The sequence below is a fragment of the Gavialis gangeticus genome, unplaced genomic scaffold, assembly GCF_001723915.1.
Source record: "Gavialis gangeticus isolate Ggan-Ray unplaced genomic scaffold, GavGan_comp1, whole genome shotgun sequence".
NCBI lineage: Eukaryota > Metazoa > Chordata > Crocodylia > Gavialidae > Gavialis > Gavialis gangeticus.
In genome coordinates this window covers 41563519-41588820 of record NW_017729033.1, presented here as the reverse complement: position 1 = coordinate 41588820, position 25302 = coordinate 41563519, and the positions used below count along the sequence as shown (strand labels likewise).

The 25302-nt window shown below is 42.0% G+C and overlaps 1 protein-coding gene across 1 annotated transcript in view; it reads right to left on the bottom strand.

Moving 5' to 3' along the window:
- The window catches only part of SLIT2 (slit guidance ligand 2), a 629104-nt gene that overhangs the window by 36425 nt on the left and 567377 nt on the right, over positions 1-25302 (bottom strand). The window contains exons 27-29 of the mRNA XM_019526063.1: positions 12695-12819; positions 12475-12572; positions 10967-11106 (exon numbers count right to left, since the gene is read on the bottom strand). Coding sequence (XP_019381608.1) covers positions 10967-11106; positions 12475-12572; positions 12695-12819 — 363 coding nt within the window. The remainder of the gene's footprint in view (positions 1-10966; positions 11107-12474; positions 12573-12694; positions 12820-25302) is intronic.

Genomic DNA, 25302 nt, shown 5'->3' with positions numbered 1-25302 from the left:
GGAAGCAGGAAAAGGAAGTGATGAACAACCCTGCAGAGTCCTATGGCTGTATTTCTGGAATGCAAATCCTAGAGACCTTGTGAGGCAGCAGGAAGAGGAAGCGAACACACAACTCATGCTGGCTATGTGCCAGGGAACCATACTCTAATGCCCCTCGGGCTTCTGGCCTGAGCTACTGCAGGCATGTGGCTGCATTTCCTGAATCAAAGGTAAATGTCTGTTGACTTCTGTTTCAATTTAATCTGTGCATTTTAAACTAACCTGCAAAGATTGGATTGATTCTGCCTCAAGCTTTTTGACTCTTTACTTAGTAATGCAATCATTTTTAAACTTCAAGGCTAAGTCATTTAGAAGATCATGGAGAACAGATTATTTAGGTTAAAAGAAGTCAACTGTGGGGGAATATATATATATCTATGAAAACATCCCACTGTTTAATAAGCAACAGTCAGACAACATGGATGTCATACACATGGGTTGTTACACCACACATTTATGACAGGGGATCCTTTATTATTTAAGTGGACAGAGTATTCAACTCCATGTCCTCTCCACATTGTAATTTAAGCTTATGATTTGAATGAGATTATTTAATATCAAATATCAAGGTTTTCTGGACAAAAATATAGCAAATAATATGGGATAATGCAATCACATTCAGAAGGATTTAAACTGCTACTAGTGCTATTTTGGGTAACTGAACAGTTAGGGTAAATTGAAAAACAAGTTGAATGTAGACCAGTGATTCTCAAACTTTCAGTTAGGGCACCTCTCTACTACTTTTTTTTTAAATGAGGCAGCTCCCTAATTGAAAACTCCTGCTGCTCCTGCCTCAATTTAACTCAGTGCTTCTCAACCAGGTGCTGCTGGTTCCAGGTAAAACTTCCCCATGCTCCTAGTATAGAGCAGGCCGAGAAAGGGCTGTGGCACATGTGTAGATTCCTCCTGCATTAGAGCTCTCTGAACAGCCTAAAGGAGGCAGGAGCTGATTCAGGCTATAAACCTTCCCAGTCTGGCCCCCACTAGTCTACTCCCAGAAATAGAGGCACATGTTGGTGTTAAACGTATTAGGAAGTGTTCAGTTTTACTTGCTCCAGAATATGTAGGTACTGTATCAACCTTAAGCATCTGAGTATTTACCATATTTAAAAAAATAATTAAAAAATTCTAAATTTCAGTTGTTTTTTATAAACAGAAGAATTCTCAGTAGTATTAAAAGGCAGATTATCACTCAGAATATTAACATTACTGAAACCACTGAAAAATCAGACAGTGAAAATTCTTTAAAATACAAACCCTAGATGTGATTATTTAAATTTTATAGCATTGTTTAAATCCAGTCATCTAAGCTCCATGATAATAAATAAGATCTAGATCTAGATCTTACTTATTAATTGCTAAAAGTAATAACATCAATAAAAGCATATAAGGACTGTGCCTTCAGTAGGGAACAGGCAGCCAGGGACTCATAAGCCATGACTGCCTATTGTGGGGTTAGCTGCTTAGCAATAGGACAATAGGGCAGAGCCCTGCTTGAGCAGTAGGGACACTGTTAAGGCAGCAAGGGTAGCAGCAGTAAGCTTCCCTGAAGGCAGCCTGATCATCAGGCCCACAATGAAAACCCCTGTGGGGGGCTGGAGAGTCACCAGCCCGGAAGGGGCAGGGCCCAGGGTGCATGTAAAGCCAAAGCCTGAGCCCAGGTAGTCTATGCGGGTAGCAGGGGGAAGTGCTTGGCAACAGGATAGCTGCAAGAGAGCAACTGGCTGATAACAGAGTTTTGCTGGGCAGCTTTGCTGCCTCTAAGCAAGGCACTTAGAGCTTGAAAGGAAATAAGACTCAGTATATGCAGCCAGGAAGCTTATGTTTATGTTTGGACCCCACTGTGGGCATAATTTTCATTGCATCCAGTTGGCTTATATTTTGGTTTCATGTCAAACTGGAGGACCAAGTGTGACCAGTGAGGGAAGTCTGTGGGCCATGGAGCACACCCAAGGGGCACACCCAAGGGTATCTGAGTCCTGCCAGGTCCTGGGCAGAAGTCACAGGGGTACCTGAGGGACATGAGGTATTTTGAGCCTGCCAGCAGCTGGAGCTCAAGACACAGACACGTAGAGACCAAGAGGGTCAAAGCCAATAGAGACAATAGAGTTGACTTGAAGCCAGGAGCGCCAGGGGCTCATAGCCCAGAAAGGGTGTCAGACCAGGGCCAGGGTCCTAGAGCCTAGAAAAGAGGTGAGATAGGGTGGCCTGGAGTCAGATTTAATGCAGTGGGGCTAGGTTAAAGGGGCTAGTTAGAAGAAAGGGGTGGAGACCGGGAAGGCTCAGGCCCCAACAAGGGTGGAGAGGCCTAAGGAGGCCTGACCTGAGAGTGATTGACGGATAACATCTGGAAGGCATAGGTATAGCTGTAGAGGTGGAAGGAGGGCACAAATAGCCCTTATGGCAATAGATGCCTTGGGGCATGAGCAAGCCAGGAGGGCCCACGTAGCATAAGAGGTGAAATTGAAACTAACAGAGTCCAGGAGGGACCTGCTAGCAGAAAGACAGATGAGGGCTCACAGCAGACTCCCTTTTCACAGAACAACTAACTACATCAAGGCATGGCAGACGAGAGAAAAGAGAAGGGACCCAGGGAGCTGGAGTGGGATAGGAGCTGTGTGGCTACTGGGGGGCACTACAGCCACCCCTGAAGCCCAGTCCTACTATGGGTATGTTCTTAGGATTGGGCCCTTCAGCAGAGTAGAAATTAATTAACTTTAGAAATAATAAGTTACATTACATTTGAAATATTTAAATAAATTACATTAAATGGAAAAAAATTATTACGAGCAACACAAAATGAAGGTACTAAAAGTATCCCTCTCCATTTTCTCCATAAATCACAATATTTTCAATACTTCTTGTCACAATACCAAAGCCTCAATTCAATAGAATAATAAGGCATATAATTTGATGTGAAGCAGTCTTAAATGGGATTGCTCATGTGCTTAATCACATGCCTAATTTAACTCCCAGACTTGAATGGTACTCTGAATTAGATATATTCATGGCTTGACTCATCATTTTAACAAAAAGTATGTATAAATACTATCATTTTCAAAATACTGTAAAATAGTTTCTATATAATTTTTGTACGGTGTTTCCTTACAATGAGTGAAGCATTTAATTTATATTACATTCCTTTTCATTGCATTTGCAAACTTGCCTGCAGGAAATAAATTGGCATTCTAGTTCCATTTTATGCACAGCTAAAAAGACTTTCATGTTATACTAGTTAGCTAAACAGCCTAAATATGTCTCACATTTCTGTACAGCTGCTTAAATCTCGTCTTCAGCCTGAGTTTACATCTCCTGAGTTTTTGATAATTTCTTGTGTGTTTTTGCTCCCAGCAGAATCAATAATTACAGTATATTATGTTTCTCACACTTGTTTCATACATTTACAATTACTCTATTTCTGATCAGATTTCTCCCCTGCCCTCTTAATCTCTCATAAAACAACATTTCAACTAGAAGCAAGCATTATTATATCATAATAACATCTGCTCCAGCTGGAAGTGAAGACCAGAGTCTGTGCATAACCTCTCCACATTTTAAATACTATTGGTTATCTATGGATTTCAGAATCATTAATCACCCTTTCATAGTTTTCATTACTAAAAGGAAACATCAGTAATTTCTGAAAGAAAATCTCAGTCATGTTTAATTCCTATTAGAAGAATTCAGTGAAAATGAGAAGCAAATAAAACTACTTTACACACCTGTAATGCAGCTTTCATCTAAAAACTTTATATTAATGAATATATCAACAGTACTGTAGCAAGGGGGTGAGCAGGGTGACTGCCTCAGGCACCAAAGTGAAGGAATGCCAACAGGTGCTGCCAAGTCAGGACAGGACACAGGACAGAGCCACGAACAGCTCATATGGAGTGGTGTGGGGACTGGGGGAGGGCAGCTCCTGCCACTTCATGTACTCCTAAGCAAGCATGGGGGGTGGGGGCGTGTGCTCCCTGAATCTGTGTGTGGGGTGAGGGTGGGCTGCCACTGTGGGCTTGCCCCAGGCGCCAAAATTCCTTGCTACAGTACTGTGTATCAAAATGGCTTTGGTACAATAGTAAAAGTAAGAATATACAAGGACTTGAGCTTTATTTGCAAATCATGATGTTGTACTCTCATGACAGCTAATTTTCCTAAAGATGCACGAAGGAATGATCACAAAAGCAACTGGCTGTATGCCAGCCTAACAGGTAATCAGAGTGATGAGCTACCAGAGGAGAGGGAGAGCACAGGATCTGAGAATGGCACATACAACCCTCAATAATGAGCATTCTAGGTTTCTTTTTAGTGAGCCATTCCCAGCAATTTGTGGCACTGAATTCTGAAATCATATAACAGATTCTGAATGCATAATTCTACCTTTTACTATTGTCTAAAAGGGTTTGTTGTGATGGAGGGAAGGGAGAGCTTGCTGGGAAAGTGGAAGACATAAGGAAAAGGAAACAGGGTTATGTTCAGCATTTAAGTAATAAAGGTCAAATGCCAATGTTAGAAAATGGTCTAAACGTGTAATTCAAGTAGCTGATCAGCATGTCTTCAGTTACTGGTTCCATATTATTTGTTTTATACTTTTTATTATGTTTATCAAGTGAACGGGAAGAAAAACACAATATAACCTATTAAGACTGGCATGTATTTCCCAAACTCCTTCAATATGTAACTATATAAACATGATTCTAAGGGGGGAGTAGCCACCATCCACTACTCAAATGACAGATTTTTCCCTGGGGAAAATAAACATAGAAAAGAAAAACCTTAAACAATAATCCCAGGTCTTAGTGACAATGATCTTTCCAGAGAAACCCAAAATAGAGGGCTACTTAAAATTAAGGATATATACCTTCCCATAATGTAACAAATCAGTGTGTGATTTTTAGATACTATTATGTGCCATAACACATGGTCATTAAAATGATGAACAGGAGGCTCGCTATTTTATACCATAGTCTAATTTTAGCAGCACAATTTAGGTAAGAAAATAAATTAGTGCTGCATTCTAATATAGAATAAATTAGAACTAAACTAAAATAGCACTTAGCCCTTACTGCGTACAATAGGAAACCAACTCCAGCATAGGCCATTCTTATTGGTTCCTTGAGTTGCTGCTTAAGTTTTACCATGTTTGAATAAGACAATGCATACAGTATTAATGGTCTGTTCTTGTATGACTGTTTTTTGTGCAAAGATCTGAATCTTTAGCAGAATTTGACACATGAATACCAAGCAAGATCAAAACGCCTGATCTGAGGGTGTAGGGTAATCTCCTTACATGTTACCTATATAATTTGACCGAGTGTAAAAACTGACATCCATGTACCTAAGGGAAAGGAAAGGGAGAAACCAAAATAAGTGAAAATAGGCTTAAAAGACAACTGACCTTTTTCCACTTCATTCAGATTAGCAGCTTGCAGCGACAAAGACAGAAGAGACAAGAGACTTTTTACATTGTAATACAACAGCAGAGCACATTAAGCTAATGCACAACTACAGCAGCAGAGTGGTTGACATAGCATAGTGAAGCAAGCTCAAAATTTTTCCTACCGCAGAGCAAAACAAACAAACAAGGTAAGAAGTATATGCCTTTGTCGGCATTGAAAGAATTCAACTGCTGGACCAAGTACCGACTATGATTTAATGGCTGATGGTAATGAGCAAGAGAAATGATCAACTTTAATCTATAGGATGTACAAGTAATGATCTCACATTCACTAGATTTCAAGGTGAAGAAAAGGGAGATGATGTTAAGAGGACAAGGCAAAGTTAAATAGTGCAGGACATAATATGAAGAATTGTATAGGTGTTTTACTTCTCAAAGTCTATCACCAACTCTGGACCTTTGCAGAGCCAATATGCTTACTGTTTGTTTCACAGTTAACTTCTGAAATCTTAAGAGAGTTTATAGTACAGAGCACATGCCACACTGGTTTTTGGTACTGTAATGGTAATGTTAATAGACAGGCATAATCTGAATACAGGATATCCGATTCTGACCATACAAAAAAAGCCCCTAAAAATTACAAGCCACATTAAAAAAAAATGAAAACAACTGTTAGAAAAAGCTAACAATTTTCATAATGGTGTGGGTATAGCCAAACAATGATAAGTTTTGGCATCAAACAGTCTTTGACATGTTTTGAAATTTTACCTCTTAGCAGAAACTCCTCTTTTTAGAGGTAAGTTTTAGATTCTGTCAGGCCCACTATGTGCCAAAATTAAACTTTAAGAATGAATGATTTACAGTTAGGATTGCCAATTTCTAACCAACTTTTTCTTTATCCTGTGCACTAGAAACATTAAACCACACCTTTAGAAAGCCAGGCATGTAAAAAACTATTCTGGCAGGGTGCAGTTTTACATTCAGTTACCAGGCACTATGAAATCCTGAACAGAGACAAATACAAGAAGGGCTAAAAACAGAATGAGAACCTTAGGTCCTAAAATGAATGTACATGTAAAAATGTAAGCTAAGCTACTCTCCCCATCAACCTACCAAAAGGTGGACAGGGTTATTTACAGATCCTCTGCTGATACGGGTGGGTATTATTTACTGAAGTCTATGGTACAAGGATCTGACTCCTGAATTTCATAATTATTCACTTTAATTGATTTTTAGGAATACAGTTGCTGGAATACTATCAAAGTCTGTAACATATTTAAGATGCCTCTTTTGTGTGTGCTACTAATGAGTTAGATTATTAAAAAATATGAGCAATGTGAAAAATGTATCGATTGCAAAACTTTTCTATCACACCTCTTACATGATCCTCACTGTCAGATGTCTTTAAAAAATCAGCTAGGATACACAGGTTGGAATTATGGCAACTGATTTGAGACTGTCCACCCCCACATATGCATACCGGTATTTGAGTCCAGAAACTGGCCCTCAGGGTTTAAGGCACTGGAAGGTTGAGGTATATTTTAAAATTTGTATCATACTCTTTAAATTCAATGCATTTAAAGCTACCAAGAACAGAAATTTGGTTGGCTTACGCTTTCCACTGATTCAGTAACTATTGTCAGCACACAATGTAGCTATACAAATATGAGCAATGGTTAACACAAAAAACTTCTGGCCCTCAAATAACAACAGAAGCCATTATTCACAGTACATTAGGATAAATTTTTACTGTACAAGGATTCAAGGGCAGTATTAGGTCCTTCACAGAAAAAAAAATTGACATTTCCCCAGACACAACTTGACTTTTTTTTTTTTTAATGTATATTCTTTCCAGTGTTTTGTTTCAGGACTAAAAATGAACACATCTATGATGCAGACATCAAACTAAAAACACAGTGCCAAGAGTTTGTTTTCCCCAGTCTATTTCAACATATCTCCCTAGCACTAAAGGTTCTTACACAAAATAATATAGAAATGATGCAAATATAGCCAAACAACAATTTTATGCTATTGTATGAAAACAAACTTTAGTCTGGTGTTCCAGCTAACCAAAAATAAACATGGCCCTGTGATGTTCCTGATCCAAAAGGTTTTTGACTATGGCTATCCATCCTATCTAGATGGAAGGCCTGAGACCAAAGCCACAGAACAAACAAGCACATATGTTACAAAGTTGCCAGGGGAAGAAAGATCATAAAAATGAGTTCTCAACATGTTCAATGGGCTTATAAAACCTTTGGGAAAGCTAAGAGGAAGGGGTTGCAATGACTTCAGTGTGCTCACAACATCCAGCTAGTTCTATCTCACCCTCTCCCCCATTGTTAAATGACTTACAGTGTCTAAGAGATTTTACAATTGGTAATGGCTAGCTGGCTGAGATTCCACTCAGGTAAAAGTGAGGAAATAGTTACAGGAGAAACATGTGCTTAAACCGATGACTGTGTCATTCTTTCAGATATGGCCCTTGCCACTGTTTAGAAATATACTCTTTCAGTTGCTTTCATTTACTCTATATGGAGTCATGCCATCCAGACATTTGGAAATTGCAGCTGGTGTAGGAATGCAGTTATCAGATTAACTGGCTTTTCTTACAACTGTGCACTGTGACCCACCCTTATTTTGAGACAAGGGTTTACAAATTGCAAGCTCCAAGTCTGGGTTTAAACCTTAAAATATTCAAGGGATTGTGGCAGTCAAGCTAGAATTCCATGGCTTAAACAAAAGATGAATAGCTATATTTTGGGTATGAGCTTTATTTCTGCAATTCACTTCCCTTTTTGGTCTCCTGGTAGAAACTAAATGCATATAGACTTTCAAGCTTTTTCTCCCAAAGCAGAAATGGCCACTCTGGGAGAAAAATAACCTATGAACAACCAGGGTTAAATTGTTCCCAGGAAAATTTCTCATGGGAGACAGAATGTCTGTATTCTTTGTCCTGGCTTAACTTCCCCTGGGGATCAGGAAGAATAGAGCCAGGGGAAAAGCTCCTGGGCCTTCCCAAGCCAGTGATTCCCACTTTGGGAAAATGTCAGGGAGCTTTAATTCAGTGCTCTCTTCACTCCATTACTGAGACTGCGAGTGGAATGGAGCAGGCTGTTCTCCTTGTTCCCCAAATCCTGGGCTGGGATAGGGATGTTAAGTCTTTCCCTGTTGCTTCACAGGAAGGAGAGGAGTGCAGCAAGCACTGCTCCTCTTGCCTTCCTCAAACCAGGATCACCAGGGCTAGAGACAGAACTAACAAATAAATTGGTACAAGTGAATGGAAATCTGTTTAAATCTGTAACATGATGACTGAAGTTCAGTACACCCCTTTCAAAATGGCCAAAACTGGTTTAAGATAAACCTGGATGGATGTAGTATTAGACTTAACTGATTTAGCTTAAATCAGTTTATTGAACTTCTGTCCCAGGTTCCCTCCAGATTCAAGTTAACTGACAGACCCCAGCACCCCAGGATGCTTTGCACCTCCCCTGTAAACCCCTCCTGACAGGGTGAGTAGAGGCTAGTCTTGGGCCAACTTGGCTGCTCCAGCCAAGCAAGGAGGCATGCTCTAGTGGCCCCTGGCTTCTGGCCTGGGCCATTGGAGGCATGTGGCTGCACTTCCAGAATCACAAGTGAATTTCTGTTCACTTACTTTTGGTTCAATCTATGCAGCTTAGACTAACCTGTGAAGATTGAATCAATTCAGCCTCTGACTGTACTTAGTCCAGGTTGGCACAGAGAACAGAAGGGGAAGAAATGACTACAGACTGAATGTCTGTACTGCTCCCTGTCTCAGAAAGATTTCTACTGGTAGATGTTTCTCAGACATTTCTAGCACTTGAAAAGAATGTCTGTTCATGGCCATATGGTTTCACAGCATGATGCAGGACTCACTTGTTCTCTTGTGTTTTTTTCCTAGGGGAGCAAGAAATGTTTGTGGTAGTGGAACAGGAGAATTAAGTTTGTTCTGAAGTGGGGGGAAGAGTCTTTAAATGTGTGTGTGCATGGGTGTTTTGAATTATAGCACATGTGTTAAGCTGTGTGTTTTGAGATTTGCTGATAGAGGCTGCTTGTATATGCCATGGGTGGTTAATTTGGTTTAGTTTTCCCTAAATTAAAAGGGTAGGTTTTTAAAAACACTGCTTCAGTTTAAGGAGAATTAAACCAAACTAAAGCCCTGTGGCGTGTACACTAGGTTGGAGGCCTGATCCTTACCTGCCTCTTTGGCAGTAGAGGAGGGGGTGTGGTGAGCTGCCGGCAGGCTGAGCGGTCCCTGAGCTGTGTGGGGGACCCCAGGCAGCACCCGCCTGCTGGCACCTGGCCCGGGTGGTCCTGTGGGGTGCCGCAGTCATGGAGGGAAGCACCAGCCCCTCCACAGCCATGGAGGAAAACACCAAGCCCTCCCACAGCTCAGGCAGGCAGGCAGGCTCCAGGGAGAAAAAAAGACCACTTTTTTTCTTCTTTAGTGGAGCCTGCCTGCATGGGCTGCCACTGGGTCCCACAGCCCCTGAGCTGCCTGGGGCCTGCCAAGCCTCGAGCACGTAGGCTTCCAGTGCCCCATGCACTGTTGTACTTTGTTAGGTAGCAAAGTAAAACACCTCAAAGATGTCTTATCTTGCTACATACCAAAGTAATTTAAAGTGGACTATGCCGCCGAGCGTGCAAACAGCAATGCCATTAAAGCAGTGTAAAAAGGCATTTAAGCTGCTTTAAAGGCCAATTTTTTGCCATGTACAAAGATCCAGATAGCTTATACATCCAAATACACAAAAGATTCTCCTACCTGTTTTATGAAGTTACCAAATTTCAGGATCTGTACTCTCTAACTGGGGCCATGGAGTCCACAGAGCTACAGTACTAAGCCCAATATAAGAGTCCTGAATAGTCCTTTGTTGATAACAGCAATGGTTTGGACCTGGACTCCAGCTTAGTGAGATGAACAATAAGAAAGTTATTGGGGAGTCCATGTATGGTAGAAGAGAAGGGAGGGTAAGAAATACTGTATTCTTGCCACTATTACGCTTTAGTGAAGGGGTAAAGTCTTGCAACAACCACTGCTCTGAAGCAGCAAGAAGTAATCTTACTGTTCAATTAATATTTTGTACAGGTGGAAGATGGAAAGCATAAGGATTGATTTTTAGATATTCACAGTTCCTGTGTTTTTTTTCTTTCCTGGCTGTTGTTCACTAAGGTGACTGGCTTGGACTATTAGTAGTAATGAATCTTTTCTGCATGAACTTGCATTTTTGCTAATTTTCATTATTTCTAACCCTGACAGAGTTATTAACTAATAAGGGAATCAGCAAATGAACACAAAAAGTTTTCAGTAAGTCTCTACTTTGATAAGCTACCAAAAAGCAGAGAAACACAGGATGAAATCTCAATCCCATTGGAAATAATAGCAAAACTTCCATGGTCTTTAATGGAATCAAGATTAATCTACAAATAATAAAATATAGTTCAACAGCTTTACTGAGATGCATTATTTGACAATTGTTAAATTATCTATATTTTCCCTCACATTCCTACCTGTGTATTCAGGTGGACAAAGACACGTGTAGTTATTTATTCCATCTACACAGGTAGAATTATTTTCACAGTCATTATCTTCACAGTCATCAACATTCACTTCACAGTTTTCACCTTCAAATCCATCTGCACAAGCACACCTGTAATAAAGAAATTAAATGTGCTTATCCTGAGTTCAGTTGGGGAGATCAAGCAATCTTACAGACATTCTGAAATGGTCTGTCTTACAAGTAGTTTAGAAGTATTTTGAAAATGTTAACATTATAAAACACTGATTTTCACTTGGTATGCCCTTACAATGTAAAAACAAAATGCTTCCTTCGCAATTTGTCTTCCACAACTGAATGCATGTTGCCTTCATATCATAGATTTACTCATGAACATTGCACTCCTTTGATTTTCAACACAGACAATATCAGAGTATAATAGTCCTACATAAAGGGTCCTGAGCCTGCAAAGTCATATGCATGTCTAGCTTTACTCATGTAAACTTTTGTAGGATTGACCTTTATGTGAAATGCATAGATATACAATAAGAAAACCACTGGTTTATCTTCAGGGAAGAAGCTATGCCTTTTTGTATGAGGATATAGTATATTAAAACAAATAATGGATGCAAATTGTTCACATACATATGCACAAAGTATATTTATATATAATAAAAAATGTCAATGGTATTTCTGGTGCACCCATCATGATAGTTATATAATGATCTTTGAAACCAGGCACACTTTTAAAAAAGACACTGGTCAAATTCTGAAGTTAGAAAAAATATGCCAATGGCATGATATTAAAATGTACATAGTTAATTGTTAATAGCAGGCATTCTTATCTTTTGGTAGAATTTAGATTAAAAAAATAAGGGTAATTTCTTAATGAGTTGCAGGATAAAGAATGTTTCTTTTTAAAGTGGCATTTTAACAAGCTTGAGGAGTAGATTAGCATTCTTATGTGGAATTATTAGTCATTTAATAAAGAACTTTATTTCATAATTCATGAAGTACATCTGGAGTAATTGTACTGTGTGATTAAATAACTCGAGATTAAAAATGCTCACAGCATGTTTATCTACTGGCATGGTGGGTTTGAAATGAATCATTAATCTTCTGTTTCACTGGGATTTACATATTATCATTTACATGCTGTCCATTGAAGTAATATACACAACAACAGCTGAATTGTGAGACTTTTTCAGCAGGGATCTAGCTAGCTATTAATTAGCATAATGGAGTCAACACTGTGCTGTCTTGCCCTGATATGCTTTGACTAATCACAGTGTTAAAAGAAAGTTTTAAAGCATTTTAAGCTTTCTGAGGATGCTGACATTCTCCTAATATTTCCAAAGTCCTTGAAGACTATCATTGTGGTTTTGTGCCCTCATTAATCTCTTCATTATTCCTTGGGATATAAAACTAAATGGCCAAAAGATTTTATAGTTTTTCTAATTTAACAAATGGTTCAGACTCAGTAGGGCTTCTCTTTTGTTTCTACTGATAAAAGCCACTTACCAGAATCCATCTTTTTCTCCTTCCTTCAAATGGCAAGTTCCACCATGTTGACAAGGATTACTGATGCAGGCATGAATTGGAATATCGCAATCTTGGCCCTGGGATAGAATCAAAAATAAGACAACCATTGGATGTTCATGAAAAGCTCTTGTAATATTTGGGAAGAATGATGAAACTTATATGCTCCTTAGCTCAGTTCTTTAGCTCACCTAGTACATACCTTAAAGCCATAAGGACAGGTACATCTGTAGAAGTCAACAGGATCATTGTTACAAGTTCCATCATTTTTACATGGATTTGATAAGCAGGGGCTACATTTGGCAAGAATATTAACATCCACAGGCCCTTAAACAAAATACAAATTCAACACTTAGAGACAAACATCTATTATTTATTCATTTGTATTGGATAATATATTTGTGTCATACTGCTTTTTGGGCATTTTCTTGTGATACAATTATTGTCTAATCATTCTGGCACTTCTGTATGCTTTAAAACCACATCAGATGGATGAGGATCTGCTGGCCAGCTATACTGTTTTAATTATCAGAAGGCTGGATGAGTGCATAGGTACCTTGAGATTACTCTTAGGCCTGTCATACAAAAATGTTCTTATACTATCCTTCAGAAAGCCTTCAAACAAATATCCTCACCATTCCAGCCCGCCTCAGAGTCAGACTGAGGGTGAAAACAGATGTTGCCTTTCATCGTGTCTTTGTGCCACCATAAAATCTTAAATATAGGCCGTTTTGGAGCACCTTCATCTGAACCCTCATTAAATAAAGGTTAATTTGTTGTGCGATTCTGCAGTTGTTCTGTAGAACACTTTCAGGGGGCCAATTGTGCAACAAAATGTCACTTCTGTTAGTGCCCCATGTTCCTATTCACCTTCCATTCACTACTGGCGAGGACCAGTTGTTGTAATAGAACTCAAGTGGCTTAGTACCGATAAAGTCTGCCTTTTCATAATTGCAATCAAATGGAGCTCGTCTTATTTACACTCTAATATTAAAATAGTTCAAAGGTGACCTTTTTGAATTTATAGACATTCTGCAAAAATAGGGTGATTCTTTCTCTCTCTTTTATACATGTATAAAAAAAAGTCCATTTAAACAGCACAGATTACTTAAAAAAAATCCAGGCATCTTAAAAATTCAAAACAGATTTTCCCAAAGGTGCATTTTTGAGTTATGAGTGAGGTTAGTTGAATTTTTGTCACATAAGTAAAGGCACAGGCTATGTTTTCACAATTTTCAATTAGCTAATCCTGACTCATAGATTGTTTTCCTAGTCCTCTGTGGGAGACAATAGACATGTGACCGAAACAGCAGCAGGGTGACTAGAACCATTCTCTATTAAGTATGCTAGACAGGTGCTGTCACCTGGGCTATAGACAGCACATAGCAAACACCCTGATCCCCTGATTTAACATTGGAAGCGTGCCTGGGAAAGATTCCATTATGTATCCCAGTGAGGTAAGGAGAACAATGGGGGTGGGGTGGATGAAGAGTCAATGGGGCCCTCAATGTACAGTGAATACTTTCCAAACTTTGAGGTTCCTGTGTTATTAAGTTTACAAATAGTTCTGCAATTCTGACACTGGTTTAGTTCATGATTTTGTCTGATTTACGATAGGAAGTCTGGTTTCCTGTGTGCTCTCCCGTAGTAAATAAATGAGTTGCTACTTCAAAACACTAGTGTCCAATAATATGAGATTTTATATGGTATTTTGCAAAGGGCTGTAGTTTTAATGCTGTACTTTTATATTGAGGGAAATTGGATTAATGCCTTTATGTATAGTGTGTCTATGGTAATATGGAGTTCTGAATTTATTTATTGTCCTTGAAATTCTTGAAAGTTGAAAATGAGAATACTGCATAATAGCAAAGGTATAAAAACACTGAAAATGATAAAATATTCTACATTTCTTTCAAACAGAACACCAAAAACACCATCCCTTGTTTTGCCAAATAGCTGCTTTATTGATATTTTTTTTTTTTGTAGTGGTGAAGTAGGCAAAGCTTCAAAGTCCCATTGTCTTACAGTACAAGCCTATCTCTTTCATGTGACTTCTCTTTCTTGGTTTTATTTTATGTAACTTTTGTTTGCTAATTTTCAACGCTGTCTTTGTGTAATAAACAGATTGCAAACATAAAGTTAATTCAGAATACTTCCCATGCATATTTAACCTAGTGGGAAGAGAGGCTATTTGGGAAACGATAATTTATTTAAAATTTTATCTTCTGCTGGTGGCTCTCCTCGCAGAACACAGAATTAGTTACTCAGGCGCAGGGTTAAATACACCTCTAATATATGTTTACATTAAATGAAAACTTAGGGTGCAAAGCAATCACCCAAAATGGAACAAAGGCTTTTCATATGAAAATAAAGATTTAATAGTAACTTCCTTGCCTATAAATCAGACATTCTTCACCGATCTTAAGGCTTAAGGTTGAAGAATTTTATCAATCAAAATAATTTTCTAAAAAGCTGTTTGTATTAAGTGGTGAAGTACAAATTATACTCTTATGATTTTCCTGTCAACGGTTTGACAACTATACTTTTTATCTGTAGTGACAGACGAGGTGTTGTAATGAAGTTAACAGGAACTGACGGAAGGGAAACTCGACCCTGTGCCATCATGCTTGTTATATCCAATATTGTATTTGTTATATCCTGTTTTCAGCAATGTGTGGAAGGCCATGTTGGGAAACAGCTGACCAAGTTTGTTTTCAATATTTCTCTCTACCTTTTGTGGTTGAGCTCATATGGAATTGCAAATAATTAAAAAACACAGTGAGCTGCAGAAAGGTGGTGGTTTTTATTTTCAGTGACATAAAACTCTGTATGGATCATTGACCATTTGTTTGCATCATTGCCTTAGTTTAAATAAGAAATCTAAAACTAATTAAAGTTCCTGTTAAAGGGAAAAAACAACATAGCTAGGCAAGTTGAAACAAATGTCATGAAATTATCACTGCAAATGTCCTGCCTATAGACTAGTGCTGAGTGAATGGCAGAAGGCTGTAAGGTTCATTCAAGCAAATATGGAACAAAACAAAAAAGTGAGTGCTAAGTGATAATTCTATGCTGTAACATTATGCTTCCTCATCTATTCTTCCAGTGTCTATCCCCTGCATTTGGTGACTTGCCTTTTACTTCATGGATAATAAAGATGTAAAATATCAGTAATTTTGATTATATTAAACACATTAGATCTACAAATCTAAATGCAAGTCCTATGATTAAAGTCTCTTTTTGGATATTTACTGTAACTTGTAACATTGGATCAAAAGTACCACAACAACTATTAAGGACAGATAGGGTGACAACATGGGGGTGACAATGTGGGGGAAAATATTTTTGTTATATCCAATCTCAAATAAGACCTGTTTTCAGCTGTGTGTGGAAAGTCTATTGGATCTTGTTTAATTGTGAATATATCTAGCACATCCTAATTGGACATCTAACAATTTAATAATTACTGTTTAATCTGAATTCCCCTCTGAGCATAGAAATACTTGTTACTTGCATTGATAGTGTGTAAATATTTTTATAGAAAGCCTTATGACGTCAAATGAAAATCACTTGTTGATCTGTTTCTCCAATGGCAGTAGACTTCAGTGGAAAGAGAAATAAGCACCACTTTTTTATTTCATTTCTCCTGCTCTCTTAATTTATATTGCTTTCATCTTCCTTTTTTTATTTTTGCTCCTTTTATCTTGGGTAAATACTGCCTAAATCACAGATGACCAACCTGTGGCATGGGCAACCTGTGAGTGTAGCATGCAGCAGATTTGAGGGGGAGACAGGCAGCACAGTGGCAGATAAGGCAAAATGCAGAGCATCAGATCAGGTAGGGAGCACAGGGCATGGAGCAGAAAGAATAACTTGGTCAGGGAGGACAGGGAAAGTAGAAAGCTGTACAGCAGATCAGCTGGGGAAAGAGAATAGAGTGGCAACTCAGGGAGGGTACCCTGCAGGGCTAATTTGTGGCACACCTGTCAAAAAGGGTGGCCCCACTAGCCTAAGTGATTTAGGATCCTAATTTTCATTAACAAAAGGGACAGATATATAGGAACCTGATTCCCCATGAGACAGTAGTTATCACTGTGTCCAGATTTTGCATTAAACTAATTATTTGAAAGTATGTAATAGTTCATATCCAGCATAAATTTAAATCCTGTTATACCAATTCCTTAAACCAGAAGGTCAGAAGAATAGGGAAAAATCTTGTATACTTTCTCTGAATTTTAGCCAAAATAAGTTTTGCTTTAAAAAATTAAGATTTTGTTTCCACATTAACCTTTAATGTTCAGCTAACACCTTAGGATCCCAGCATGCATGCCAATACCAATATAAATTAAAAAAGAGATTTAGCTAAGGTAAATAAATAAAGATAAATCTGTAATGTACATGAACCATGTCATACTTGCAAGAAAAAATCACTATTTAGATCAGGGATGAGCAATAATTTCAGCCTGCAGGACACAAAGGGAGTTTTGCTGAGCTGTCACGGGCAGTCAGCAGCCCCCTACCCCTGCACAATAGCTCACCAAAACTCTTTATATGGGATGGGGCTGTGGGTGGGCGAGGAGCAGTGCTCGGGAGTGGGGCAGGTGGGCAAGGCCAGGATCACAGGGTAGGGTCACGTGGTGGTGACAGTGTGGCGCTGGGGCCAGGGCCAGGGCATAGTCACAATCTGCTTTCCACATGCCGCTGCAATGGATGCTGGTCCTGTGGATGGGGGCATGCAGGGAGTGGGTCATGCTCTGAGCTCTGGCCCTGTGCTGTCACCGCTCTAAGATCACAGCTCTGACACTGGATGCAGCTCCCCTCCTGGCTGCGGCCCCATCCCGGGCATCTGACTATGTGTTCTGCCTGTGTGGCTTCTGGCTGGTCTCCATGGACACCCCAGGATAGCAGCTAGTTACAACATAGGGACAGGCCCAGGGCAGAGCCATGCTGTGCTCCCTGAATGTCCCAGCCAGCAGAACAGGGCCTGGCCCTGTGCTGTCACCACCCTGCGATCCCAGGGTCTCCATGGAGACCAGCCAGGAGCCATGTGGGCAGAGCACTTGGGTGGGCGGGGAGCTGCATCCGGGGTCAGGTCTGGGATTTGTGGCGGTGACAGCATGGGGCTGGGGCTGGGGCCAGGGCCAGGGCTGGGGCCAGGATCCAGTCCCCACACACCCCTGCCCCCATAGTTCGTGCTTGTCACAGGGCTGGGCAGGCAGTGGGTCATGGTTCTGCCCTCGGCTCTGGCCCTGTGCTGTCACTGCCCCAAGATCCCAGGGTCCCACGGTCTGGCCATCTGTATCACTCCCGGATACCACTCCCCACTTGCCCAAAGCCCCATCTCAGCCCCCAACCCAGCACCCTGTCCATGCAGGTCCTGACTGGGTGCCTGGGCAGCGGGGCTGGGCCTGGTGGCTGTGGCAGCTGGAAGGTGCTGCCACTGCCAGGGCTGTTGGGAAATGGAGTTTGGCAACTGCTCTGGCCCAGCTCTGATGCACAGGTGGTAGGCCCGGTGCCTGGGCCAGGCGAGACCAAGGGACGCAGAGGGACAAAATCCCTTGATGGGCTGGATCCAGCCTGTGGGCCATATTTTTCCCACCACTGGTTTAAATTATAGACTTTGAAAACCCACAGAGAACAGATGAATGGTATAATACTACTCCTTTAGGAAACTGACATGTTTTAGGTGTTGGTTTACCTTATAAACCATAACAGCAGTGGTAGAGCATCTCTCCTGCCTGATTCTTATTTGCATGATAGCCCCTTTGTACCTCTGCAAGTGTAAAGTAGCTTTCATATACAGAAGAATCAAGCCTGTAGGCTATCACTCACCATTCTACATTTTAAGCCCCTCAGTTTCTATATATATTTCACTCAATTAAAAACATCCAGTGATAAATACTGAAGGACACAATATTTAGTTCAGGGATCTCCAACTGGCAGCCTGTGAGAGGTTAATTTGCAGACCCTGGGCTCCCAGTCAGCCACTGCTACCCACAACCTTACGGCTCCAGCAGCAGCTGGGGTCTCCAGGATACTCCTCCCTCCTCTGACTTCCACTTTCTGCCCCAGGGGGTTGGTGGGGGGTGGCATGGGGCAGAGAAGGAACCGTCAGTGGAGAGTTAGTAGGTGGCAAAGGCACCTGATGCAGGGGAAGGTGAGGCACTCGTGTGTATGGATCTGCATGGCACACAGCGCAAGGGGCCTACAGCTCATGCTGGTGGAGCCTGCAAAGCATAGGCCCTTGGTGGTACAGCATGTGGGATATGCCACCTCTGCTAATTTAGAAGCTGGACAACCCTGTTCTAGTTTATACAAAAGACACGTCCATAGAGTAATGGAGAATTAGGGATGGAAGGGACCTATATGTTAAATGTCATGTCTGTGTAAGTTTGGTTTGTTTTTGGTTTTTTGTTTTGTTTTGTCTTTTAAGGGAAATTAATATAAAAAAGGAAACTAGATCACAAAGAAACACATTAGACAAGGAACTCTTAAACCCTGGATTAATTTGCTCTGATTTAAGATATTCTTTTTTTCCTCAGCATATGACCTAGTCCTACCCCAATATCCATACTGCATTATCTTTCATCACAAATTGCTGTTAAAATTGCTGATTATAGGACAATGCAATCAGACTGTAATTGTAACCAACACTTGACTCAGACTATTAATTTTCAACCCAAAAAGAGTAGGTTATTTAAGAGACAAAGGTTATATTATACAGCCATAGTATATACCATACAAAGAAGAAACACTCAAAACTCTATTCAAAGAGGGGTAAATACATGCATGTATTAGGAAAGGAAAGACGTCTGCTTGAGGTACGTGTAGGGAAGGTCAGAAGGTCTAGTCTTAACTAGATAATCCATTCAAGGGCTATTTACAAGCTTACCTTGTATCAGAAAACCACAAGGCCCTGGAATCTCTAGAAGCAGGGCATGGATTGTAAAAGGGCAGAAGTAAAAGATTAAGAGTCTGTTAGAGCCTCCACACAAAAGAAAACTAGGAAAAACGTCTAAAGAAGTAGATATCAGAGGAGTTTCCTATTACTTAAGAAAAGAATTTCATCAGCTTCTCATGTGTTATTTATGTGAATCTTAGCTACTCAGAGACTTTCATTAAAAGCACTCTTTTTCAAAGGGTAGTAATTGTGTGTTACAAAAGACAAGCATTCGCTGCATTTTGCTTTTGACAGAAACCAATGACAGATAAAATAATTCAGCTGTAAGTCCTGTTCTCTAAATATATTCATCATAACAGGTTGCCACTTTGGTTATCTCTACATATGCATGACCAAAGCAGAACCAACTTCCACTCAAGTTCAGGGTTCCGAAGTTCTTGCTTCTAGCAAGGAGCATCTTGTATTGAATATGGGCTTTTTAAATGTCCCTGCTGGCGGTTTCTTCAAAACAGAAGGTGAAATTACTTGCATATAAATTTAAAAAATAACTGAATAATAAAGACCTATGTCTTACAGGTCACGAACTAACTGGAGAAGGCGGCAGTGTGTGGTCTTGTATTATCTTTAGTTTCTTTGCAGAACTGTAGCTGTAGGCAAATAATTTTCCTGCAAAGAAACCCATTAAAAAACCCCAGTCTTGAGGACGTAGCAGCTACAGAGATTTTTCTATGTAATAAACAGAACCAATATCTTCTCCAGTAAAACTTTAAGATTTTCTGGCAGTGAAGGAGATTGGAAACAAGACATCACCACGTACTTTAAAATGTTAGGTTTTTTTTTAAACAATCAGAGAGATGGAAGAGACCTCAAGCATCATTTAGTCCACTGCTTAAAGCCACGGTTCTCAACCTTTTTAGAATCAAGGCACCTCTTGAACAATGTCAGATCTTAAGTTTTCATTCAGTTTTGGACTATAGAAAACTAAGAGAACAAAGAACTCAGTTGCAAAGAACTCAGAAAGACTAAAACAGGTCAGAATGTTTTTAAAACTATGGATTGCTATTTGAAATGTATGAGTTTAACTTTTGATTTCTGTCTGCACACGTTGTGGATCTAAAATACATGGCATCCAGCGGCAACCTTGAAAGGATCTCAAGCCAGCCCAGGGCTACCTGGTACACTGGTTAACAATCACTGCTTTCGAAATTACTGAATGCTTAATTTTGACAGAAGGAAGAAAAGTACCACCTATTTCTATCCCCTTACCTCCAACAATCATGGGATGTTCTCATGATAGTCACAAACCAGTTTCTGGTTCATGTTTAAGATCAAGCATAACTGCAATAATGTTTAGTAAATGTAGGTAAGAGAAATCTCTTAAACTGACGTACAGAACAAATCAGAACCACAAATAGCTGCCACAACAGATCTGTCTGACATGGAATGAGCCCTGCCATAACCTTATACCTTTGGCCATGTAAGGCTATAACAACTGTTTTCTTAGGGGAAATCGAAGCCTAATGAAATAGAGTCAAACTCAACAATGAAAACAATTTGAATTCCCCCCCCCCACCAAATGGCTGTAGATGACTAAAAGCCCTTTGACACCAAATTTAGGAAAAAATGCCTCACTGGGATGAGCATGTTGGCAAGGGAAGTTGGCAAGATGATTGACAAAAGCAAAAAGCACCATTCTATCACTATTTTAGGAAAGAATCTGGAATACCTTTGAAGAATTCACTAAAAGTTGAATCAGTCAATAGAGTTTGAAAGGCATTCATCTTTTAAACTTTAAGTTACTTCTACAAGAGAATGACCAAGAAAAAATTTCAGCTAGCATTTATCAATCACCTCAGAAGTGGTCATCAGTTCAGTCAGGATCACATTAATAATGATGAATATAAGGAGATTTTTCCCCCCCCATCAAGATATTTCAATGCATCTATCTTTGAATCTGAAGACAAAGTATTACAGCAAAGTGTTCTGTGCCTTCAAAATGTTGAAGGGGAAAAACAAATAAAACTGATGAAATTGTAACCTCCCACCACCAAAAAACAGAATATCCAAGAAATAAGATAATGGAAGCTGCTGAGGTGGCAGAATCAGTGGGTCAGAAATGGGACTGGGAGGTCATATTGATAACAAAATTAATAGTAAAAAATGTTTATTAATAATGAAAAACAGGAGATAAAACTTTGTGTATTAAGCCTTCAAACAATTTCTAAACTAGTATGGAATAGGATGACATCTTTATAACTATCCTGAAGCTGTCAACACTGAGCATTCCTAAACTTTAGGACCTAAAGCATCTTATGCTGGCCAATACTGCAGGCAGAATACTGAATAACATGGACCACAGGTCTGATCCAGGTTGGCATTTCCTGTTGATCTTATGAGGCAGAATGAACTGCAAGGCTCAGGGATGTTTACAATATTTACTAGAAAAACTGAAATGGAAACATGACAGGTTAGGAAAAGAAAGTTTCTTGATCAGCAGGGTTTTCCATTTCCCACGGAAAAACAGAGAAAACAATGGATTCCCTGTTTTTATCAGAGAAAACCAGATCCGTGGATGCTCCACTTTTGCCAAGAGCTCTTTCAGGCTGGCACAGCTCCAGCCTGCAAGAGCCAATTGCAAAAAGGGCGGGAAACCCCCAGCCCTGCCTGGGGGCAGGGGGGGGGGGAGGGGGCTGAGCATCTGAGGCAGCCAAGGCTGGGCTCCGGCTCACACTCGCCCTTCGCCCCTGGAGCATGGAGGTAAGTGGGGCTTGGGGACTGTGGGGCAGGGTTGGGGAAGATGGTTTGGGGGCTGAGGGAGTGGGAGGTGGTGCTGGTCCCAGGTGATACATGGCAGCTGGCAGCATGGCCAGGGGGCGAGGGCAGGGGTGCCCCTCTGCATGGGGCTTTGTAGGCAAGTGATACAGGGGACAGTGTGGTGGTGCCTGACGTGTGCGGTCCACACACATGTTGTCTGGCTGGCTGCCCAGGCGAGGGGGAGATGGAGGCTGGCATGCAGCTGGAGCACAGCTCCATGGCCAGCTCTGCAGCCATGGTGAAGAATGGGAGTGGGGTGGGGGCTTGGGCTCGCACGCGACACTGCCACTTATCTGGAGGCCCGTTATGGCAGCGACGGCTGCTGCCTCCAAAGCCTCCCGCTGCTGCCGCGGAGTTCTGCCTGGAGCTGTGCAGCTGGCTGCCGGGCAGCAGCAGCAGCATGGTGGTGGCCGGGTGGCACGCAGCCATCCCTACCACCACCCCGTGCTGTGCCACTGCCTCCGGCCGCACAGCTCCAAGCACAGCTCCGCGGCAGCAGCAGGAGGTTTTCGAGACAGAGGTCATCACCAGTGGCACAGACGGCCGCTTGCCTGTGGGGCTGCCTGCGCCAGCAGTGATGGCCGCTACCTCCACAACCTCCCACTGCCGCCGCGGAGCCCTGCTCGGAGCTGTGCAGCCAGAGGCAGCGGTGCGGCGTGGGGTAGTTGTGGGGATCGCTGTGTGTCACCCAGCCACCATCACACTGCCGCTGCCACCCAGGGGCTGGCCGCACAGCTCCGGGCAGAGCTCCGTGGCGGCAGCAGGAGGTTTTGGAGGTAGCGGCCATCACCACCATAACGGGCCACCACGTAAGCGGCAGCACCACATGTGAGCCCAAGCCCCCGCCCCCCCACTCTTATCCCTCACCGTGGCTGCAGAGCTGTGCTCCAGCCGCATGCCAGTCTCCAACTCCCCCTCCCCTGGGCAGCCGGCCAGGCGGCATGTGTGCAGCCTGCACATGGTGGGCACCACCATGCTGTGTCCCACACATCACTTGTCTGCAAAGCCCCCACTGAAGGGCACCCCTGCTTGCACCCCCTGGCCCTGCTCCCAGCTGCAATGTGCCACCCGGGGCCAGCAGCACCCCCTGCTCCCTCAGCCCCCAGATCATCTTCCCCAGCCCTGCCCCACAGCCCCCAAGTCCCACTTACCTCTAGGATCTAGGGGTGAAGGGCATGGCTCCATGGTGGCAGTGCTTATCCACAAAGCCCCCCCCAACCTGCATGCAGATGCCACCACAGAGCCGTGCAGCTGGTTGCAGGGCATGCCACTGAATGCAAGCCCCCCGTTTCACCCTCCAGCTGGGCAGCACATATGTGGCCTGTGCACAGTGGTTGCTACGACACTGCTGCTGCTGCACCCTGCACCACTTGCCCACAAAGCCATTCAGGTGGCCCTGGGATGATAGCGCAAGGCACAGTGGCAGAGCTGTGGTGGCAGCCTCCGTGTGTGAACCTCCTGTCAGGCCAGCCAGCTGGCATGTGTGTGGCCTACAGAGTGGCACTCCTGCCTTCACCCCCTGGCCCTGCTCCTGCGAGTGGGCACACGGGCACACTCCCCCACTTCTTGAGCTACTCCCCCAGCACCTTCTCTTTCCCCTGCCCTGCCCTGCCCCTTCCCCCCATGCACACTTACCTCCTGGGAAGGGTGTTAGTATCTGTATGTCTGGGGGCCTGTTGCAAGGGGCACCAGGAGGGCTGTTGAGGCTGTGGGAGGGAGTGCGGGGCACCAGCAGCACTGGGAGAGGCTGTGGGGGGCCTTTAATTTTTATCACGGATTTTGGATTTTTAATCAGAGAATTTGCAGTTTTTAATCAGAGAAAACCAGAATCCCTGTTGATCAGACATGAGAGCTGCAAGAATCTCATTTAGAGCCAAAGATTAATGGACCTTGGGATACTACTCCACTGAGGGCCTTGTTACACAGTAACCCCTGGATTGTCCACACATTAACACTTGAAACTGGTTGTAAGCACTCATCATATGGCTCAAAGTTATGGCACTCCAGGGCAGGATGATCTCTAAGCCGTGCTACCCACTCTAGGCTATGCCTTAGTGTAAATACCCCACCTACCCCGACTCTGCTCACCCATATTGAGCCCACAGCCCCCACTCCCTTTCCAGCACCCCAGATCCCCACTCACTCTCCCCTTCCCCATTTACTTGTAGTTGCCCGCACTGTCTGATCTGGGGGAACAGGCGGGGAAAGGTTAACTTGCCTGCCCTCCCACTGCTGCCACAGCTGCACTCTGGGTAGGCTAAGCCCAGAGAAGAACAGCAGCTTGGCAATGCAGCTAGGTTAACATGGGCAGCCATAAATAAATGGGGAAGCAGCAGGAAGCCCAGGGGCTGGGTGAAGGGACATGGGGCAGCGGGTAAGCCCAGAATGAGAGGAGGAGCTAGCACTAATACTGATCAACATCTGTACAGCACACAGTGTAAGATGTAACAATTTCAGAAGAAAGTCTTCTCAGGGCACTGTTAGCCAAAAGGAATTGGACACTGGAGCATGTGTTCTATGATAGAGCCACAACTATGAGAAGTATCTATCTTGGTTCTGTGGATGACCATGGGCTCTAGGGTGAGTATGTTATGATTAATATCTTTAGAGAGCATGAGAGTGCTCTGTTATTTCACAACTCAAAATTTCAGCAGACATAAAATTTCAAAAATTGATCACATCAGAAGAAAAAGAAAATGGTACCTTGGCAAGTAAATTTTTTAGATGGAGTTGTGAGAAGTAGCTTATCTGCCATTTCTCCAGGACCAGCGCAACGTGCAATACCCGGTTCTTTGTATTCTGACTTAACCCAGTCGGATAGCCACTGCATGTTACAATCACAGTAAAGTGGGTTTGCTCCAATAGCACTGAAAGAGGAAAAAAAAGATAACGGTTTTATGTAGTTGCTTTCAGGAAAGCAAAATGAAAATATGATCAGTAGACAAGACTGAAATGTAAACTTGTCCTGTGGCTTGGCTGAATCTTGGCTTTGAAGCTAGGGAAGATATTTAGCAGCAAACTCTGTTTTGAGTCATAGCCATTGCTCAGTTATGGGCTGATGCTAATGAGCTCTGTATCATCCCTGGTACTTAATG